The sequence below is a fragment of the Palaemon carinicauda genome, chromosome 1 (genome assembly GCF_036898095.1).
Source record: "Palaemon carinicauda isolate YSFRI2023 chromosome 1, ASM3689809v2, whole genome shotgun sequence".
In the NCBI taxonomy this organism is placed as follows: Eukaryota; Metazoa; Arthropoda; class Malacostraca; order Decapoda; family Palaemonidae; genus Palaemon; species Palaemon carinicauda.
In genome coordinates this window covers 17,202,682-17,209,785 of record NC_090725.1, presented here as the reverse complement: position 1 = coordinate 17,209,785, position 7,104 = coordinate 17,202,682, and the positions used below count along the sequence as shown (strand labels likewise).

The following is a 7,104-nucleotide window of genomic DNA, read 5'->3' as shown; positions in this document are numbered from 1 at the left end:
TCAGTGTAAAAGAAAATAAGAAGAACGAAGAGAAATGGCAAGTGAAGGAAGAGTTAAAACAAACAAGGACTTTTAGGATGGAGGCGGAAAAATGACTAGAGAACGTAATGATCAACCTAACCAGGGCACAGCGGGCGCAATTAACACCCATATTCCCAGCAAGAAGGGGATGAATTGTACACAGTGGAATGGGATGCAGAACCAGACACAGGTCACTTTTATGGTGGTGGGAGAAAGTGGAGATTAGAAGGGGAAGGGAGCAATGGAGACGAGGCATCAGCGAATGTAAGTGTGAAAGAAAGTATGAGTAAGGAGAATCATTGAAGCAAGAAGAGAGTAAGAAATAGCAAGCTGATTAGGAATATTTATAAGTTTAAAATATATCATGTAAAAACTAAAAGGCTGATGTAAAAAAAAAAAAAAAGAAAAAAAAAAATCTAGCCATTGGAGGAAACTGTCAATACGGCGTAACCTTCCATCATATGTCTAAAGGAAATCCAAAATGGGGTAGGAAAGGAAAGTTTAGGTACCAGGGTAAAATATATTCTGTAATAACAGGAACCGGGATGGAAGAGCAGTATTAATAGGGGCACGCGAGGTAAGATCACTCTGGAATTAAAAGAGTCTGAAAAGAACAACACACGAAGCTGTATGGATTAACACTGATAAGGCGTGGATTGATTTTTTTTTTTAACATTTGCATTTTATTTTGGTTTGCTAGAGTGGTGTATTTTATATAAACAATGATTTCTTACAATTTTTCAAAATGTATAATTTGTGACAGTCAGCTATGACCTCTAGGAGTTTCGGTTGAGAACCCATGTAAACAAAAGCTTCAGTGTCGAAGTGTTGAGATGATGTGTGATGACTACATCACTCAGTAACTATGAATTACAATATTTGTGAAACCGATGTTTTACTGTACATTATCAAATATTACATTATCAAACAATAGTAACTGCAATATTGGAGAGCCATGTGTTACTCTATACCAGTGGTTCCCAAACTGGGGGGCGCGCCCCACTAGGGGGGCATGAGGACGATACAAGGGGGGGCGTGCAGTCATCTGCTTGAAATTACTTGTTTAATAGAATACTAAAACTTTTTTTTCGCTCACTTTGAACCAAATGTTTCGTTTTTAGTTACTGGAATGTACTATTATTTGTTTGAATGGCTTTCATTATTAAAATGAAATACAAACAGAAATCTATTTTCTTGTACAATGCTAAGAAATAACTGTAAGAATCATTTCATATGAAAAAAAAGAAAAAAAAAGAGAGGAGTGGGGGCGCACGGGTCTGCTGGAAGCAAAAAGGGGGTGTCAGGTAAGATAGTTTGGGAACCACTGCTTTATATGATCGTGTGACATACCTCATAATATGAAGACACTGATAAAGCGAAATGCAGAATATTTCCTAACTACGAAAGAACGTTAACCTTTGTTTTCTTGATACAACAAACCCGAGAACAATAAGCACACAAACATTCAAGGATCTCGATGAACGTTAGCACACTCGCGCCGAGCAGCAGACCCAGGGAGCCACCTGGTGGGAGAAACAGAAAAGTTTATAACAGGGCGAACACAAACTAACAGGTGTTTCGCTATTGTAGATGCAATTAATGATCTTGTGCCTTTTATGAAATAGAAAAGTGTTTAATTTGAAAAAAAAAGTTGTATTTTTCCTTAGTGAAAGGAGGCCAAAGAGAGGCCTTAAGTACAGTAGCTGAGGTCAAAGGAAGGAAGCGACTACCAGTATTCTTGAAAATGGCGTTCATCTTGTGTACACAATTCTTTTTTTTATCTTTTATTATGAAATACACATTCAAAATCTTACAGTTTATAACATATATGCATTATAGTATATTTACGTAGATAATTTCTTATTTTAATATTTTTTCATTCATTCATCCCGTTTCCTAAGTCGAGTAAGTTTTGGACAGTGGTTGTTACATACATTTGGATTGTTGCGAGCGGCGGTAGGTCTCTCTCTCTCTCTCTCTCTCTCTCTCTCTCTCTCTCTCTCTCTCTCTCTCTCTCTCTCTCTCTCTAAGCTAAGCTATTAAGACTTTTTCTTAGTGTGATTATTTTTGTTCTTTACGAAAATTTTCTGGGAAACAGGAAACATCTATTTGTTCCTTATGTAAATCTGTAAAATGAAAAAAAGTCAAGAATGGATAGGATGTCGTTATTGTGAAAATAGTTATGACAAGAAACGGGTAATGACATGACCCTGTACTGAATGTAAACACGAGGAGCGACTGGCAAGGAAGTTTTATGAAAAATGCCGATGATGATTGATCAAATGTAAATAGAACGTGAGTTGCGAGATAGTTATTGCTAAACGGGAAGCTTGAATAATTGTTGAACTTGAATATTTGCGAGTGACTTAAGCAAGTTTGGCAGAGATCGTTTGAATTATACAACTTGAAGAAGAAATTCTAACAAACGAAGTTAACTCTAGAATTGACCATCTCACGTAAAACCTCAATGATTTTGATAGAGGCATGACGATGTCAGCTCCAGAATTAAAACCGATACTTCTACAGATAGAGTCAAGGAAAAGAAGTGGTTGGTAGTAAGGGTTTCACAACCTTTGAGAAAAATCATTAAAAGGAAAAATTATGTTGCCAATACTCATAGAGTTAATGCAATTCTTGACAAGAAGTCTGCTGTTAATGTCAATGTTTGTATATAGGCTGCCGATGTAGTAGGTGGATACGTTGTCATATACAGTCAATGGATTGGTGAACATCATATACAGTTATTTGTTGAAAATACAAATGAAAGTCTCGAATCAACATTTTGTGCAGTTGCGTAAAAAATAGAGAACAGTAAACTGTAATGTGACAGTTTATTTCATTTCAAATACTGATCTGGTTTCAATTTTCTGGTAATTCATTCAACTAAGGAAGCCATTAACAATATACTGGAGAGCTACGACGAAAGTAGCAGGACTGAATGAAGAAGGGAAATGTTATATTTGATACTGGTCACATGTATCAAACTAATTACTTGGTGAAGGTTAATTTTAATTGCATAATACAAAATGTGTCACACTTGTCACGCTAAAGCATCATTGATTAACCATATGTATTTAAATGACACTGAATAATATCTGTGGAAATCAAAATAAGGAAGGAAACAGCGACATTTTTTTTTATTTATTCATTTTATTTCATTTTTTTTTTTGTGATTCACATCTTCAATAGCATTCGTTTCTCAACGAAGATATTCCGCATAGGGACCAAAACTTGATGAACAGAAAAATGATTGCTTACTACGGTGAAATGAAAAAGGGGGACATGGATTACTGGAAAAAATACGTTCAATAATCAAATAGAAAAAACAATAAAAACACATTGCATATTCTTGTCATTTATTATCATTATTATTATTACTAGCTAAGCTACAACCCTAATTGGAAAAGCAAGATGCTATAAGCCCAAGGGCTCCAACAGGGAAAAATAGCCCAGTGAGGAAAGGAAATAATGAGGTAAATGTAATGATAAATAATGAATAATTAGAATAAAATATTTTAAAAACAGTAACAACATCAAAACATATATTTTATATATTAACTATAAAAAGACTTATGTCAGCCTGTTCAACATAAAAGCATATGCTGCAAGTTTGAACTTTTGAAGTTCTACCGATTCAACTACCCGATTAGGAAGATAATTCCACAACTTGGTCACAGCTGGAATAAAACTTCTAGAATACTGTGTAGTATTGAGCCTCATGATGGAGAAGGCCTGACTATTAGAATTAACTGCATACCTAGTATTACGAACAGGATGGAATTGACTGGGGAGATCTGAGTTTAAAGGATGATCAGAATTATAAAAATTCTCATGCAACATGCATAACGAACTAATTGAACGACGGTGCCAGAGATTGATATCTTGATCAGGAATAGAGAATTATAAGACCGTAAGTTTCTGTCCAACAAATTAAGATGAGAATCAGCAGCTGAAGACCAGACAGGAGAATATTACTCGAAACAAGGTAGAATGAAAGAGTTAAAACACTTCTGAATAGAGTGATCACCGGAAATCTTAAAAGACTTTCTCAATGAGCCATTTTTTTGAGCAATTGACGAAGACACAGGCCTAATGTTTCTCAAAAGTAAATTTGCGGTCGAGAATTACACCTAAAATTTTAATAGTCATACAGTTAAAGAAACATTATCAATGCTGAGATCCGGATGTTGAGGAGCCATTGTCCTTCACCTACTTACAATCATACTTTAAGATTTGTTAGGATTCAACTTCATGCCCCGTGATTTGTACCATACACTCATTTTACTAGATCTCTATTAAGGGATTCACCAACCCCAGATCTACATTTAGGAGATGGAATTGATGCAAAGACGATGAAATATTGATTTAGGAAGAATCTATGTAATCTTAGAGAGATAAATTTACCTAGGGACATTGTCAGTGGAAATATGTATCAACGAAGTACTTACCAACATCACACATTAAAGATATGATTCTATAGGCCCATTCTTCATGTACCGATTCGTATGTAAGGTCCTGAAACCAGAAATAAAGAACAATTATTAACATTAACATCGTTTTTCAAATTGCACAAAGATTTATACAGAAAAAGCATAAACAGACACAAACTAGCATAGCATGTTGTTTATCTATATTGCTTGGTTCTTTTGGACAGACACAGACTCTGCAACTCAGTTCCAAGATCTCGGAGAGAGAAGTTTGCCAGCAAAGAATCATTCTCATACACAATCCTCGATACGTGTCTGATAAATCAAAACAGTGCAGATTTTTAAAGCATTATGCAGTCACTATGCATTTCAGCATCAGTAACATTACGAGAACGACCATTTCACAGTTTCACAGAATAAGGATTGGAAATCTTCTGGTACGGGTAGGTAACGGTATTAAGGTGCGCATTCAGGATGATTTGTACATTGTACTTTACCTCTATACTACGAAGACAGACAGGAGTTAAATCACCTCCTGCCTTTGTATATCTCTGTCGAGTTCAGATACATATTAAGTGAGAATACTAGATAATCTGCGCCAGCGTATCGCTGTTTCTAGTGCTTATATTTTCGGCAGATATATATATATATATATATATATATATATATATATATATATATATATATATATATACATATACAGTGTATATATATATATATATATATATATATATATATATATATATACATATACAGTGTATATATATATATATATATATATATATATATATATATATATACATATACAGTGTATATATATATATATATATATATATGTATGTATATGTATATATATGCTGTATATATATATGTATATATATATCACTCACTCACTAAATCCCGTCCGGAATTCTCCGGGTTGGGTCCTGCATCTGATATCGCCATTCTCTCCAGAGACTCCTATCCAATGCCATCTGTGCCAGCTGCTGAAATGTCTCGCCTCTATTTGCTTTCTTGAAGGTTTTCACCCATGTATCTCTTGGTCGTCCTCTCGGTCTATTTCCGGCCACTTGACCATGAAGCACTATCTTTGGCCATCTGTCCTGTTCCATCCTCTGTACATGCCCAAACCATCTCCTCTGAATATCTTCCACTCTAATCAGAATTGTGTCCTCAACACCAGCCATTTCTCTCACTCTCTCGTTTGCAATTCTGTCCTCCCATCTTACTCCACAGATTCTTCTCAGACATTTAATCTCAAAGGCTAATAACTTTATATATATATATATATATATATATATATATATATATATATATATATATACTGTATATATATATGAGAGAGAGAGAGAGAGAGAGAGAGAGAGAGAGAGAGAGATTCACTGGTTATATTACCAGTTAGGTATTTATATAGCCCTAATAACTAAGAGAGTTACAAGGAATTATCAGGATTTTGGATGTCTCAAAGACTTTTTAGTCCATCCGTGGAGACTCCATTTGCTCTTGGGTAGAGCGATTCGGATTGAACGTTAAGAGAGTTTTTATGATCTTGTCTAACTTACTCCTGAACTCGTGTACCGTGTTAAGTTTGCTACATCCGCTTGAAGTCTATTCCATGTATTTGCTATTTTGTATGCAAATAAATTACCACATTGAGCTGTGCTGTATCTTTTCAATTCCATTTTGTATCCGTTACTTCTGAACTAATTTGTGCTAATCGTGAATAGATTGTTGTAATCTACATTTGTTATTCCTTTAAGGATTTTGAATGCTTGTACTGCTTCCAGTCTATCTATACCAGTGGTTCCCAACCTGGGGGAAATTTTCCCCTTGGGGAAATATGAAGCTTCCAGGGGGGAAATGATTATACTACCTACTAAATAAAACAAGCAGAAAATGTACTTATAGTACGTGCGGCAATTTGTTGTTATCCATTCAATTGTGATATGATCATATCAGTTCTCACTGACATGATATTCAAGGGGAGAATTAGAGTATCATGCCCATTTCTGAGGCAGGCGAGTGGGCATGAGGGCTGGACGGGGTATGAAGGGGGAAATCTGGATGGATGAACTGGGTGACAGAAAAAAGGCTGGGAACCACTGATCTATACCCTTCTGAATACTTGGAGCCCAGAATCGAACTCCGTATTCCAGATGGGGTCTTACTAGTGATGTATACAGCTGAAGTACGGTCGGTGTCTTTGTTTCTGTATTTGAATTATCTCTTCATGTAACCCATTAGTTTTTGTGCTTTCTTTTCAGCTTTTATGCTCTGTTTAGTGAACTTCAAATCTTTGCTAATAATAATGCCGAGATCTTCCTCCTGGTCAACACTTTCTATTTCATTACCCAGCAGTGAGTAATCTGTTTGTGGGTTACTATAACCTATGTGCATAACTTTGCCTTTCCCACAGTTGAATGGCATTTGCCCTTTTCCGAACCATTCAAATTAATTAATTAGATCCTCTCTTAAGGCTTCTACGTCTTCTGAATTCGCAGAATTTATGCCTGCTTTAATATCATCTGCAAATTTGGCTATTCTACTAGTTAATCCCAAATCCATGTTGTTAACGTAAATTAAAAATAGTAATGGGACAAGGACGCAAATTTGAGATACTCCGCTCGTAACATCTGCCCACTCTGAGGCTTCCCCA

General features: G+C 35.5%; 1 protein-coding gene across 1 annotated transcript in view; it reads right to left on the bottom strand.

Moving 5' to 3' along the window:
• Window positions 1-1,419: 1,419 nt before the first annotated feature.
• LOC137641559 (acid-sensing ion channel 3-like) overlaps window positions 1,420-7,104 on the bottom strand; it is a 17,006-nt gene continuing 11,321 nt past the window's right edge. The window contains exons 5-6 of the mRNA XM_068374243.1: window positions 4,470-4,536; window positions 1,420-1,544 (exon numbers count right to left, since the gene is read on the bottom strand). Coding sequence (XP_068230344.1) covers window positions 1,420-1,544; window positions 4,470-4,536 — 192 coding nt within the window. The remainder of the gene's footprint in view (window positions 1,545-4,469; window positions 4,537-7,104) is intronic.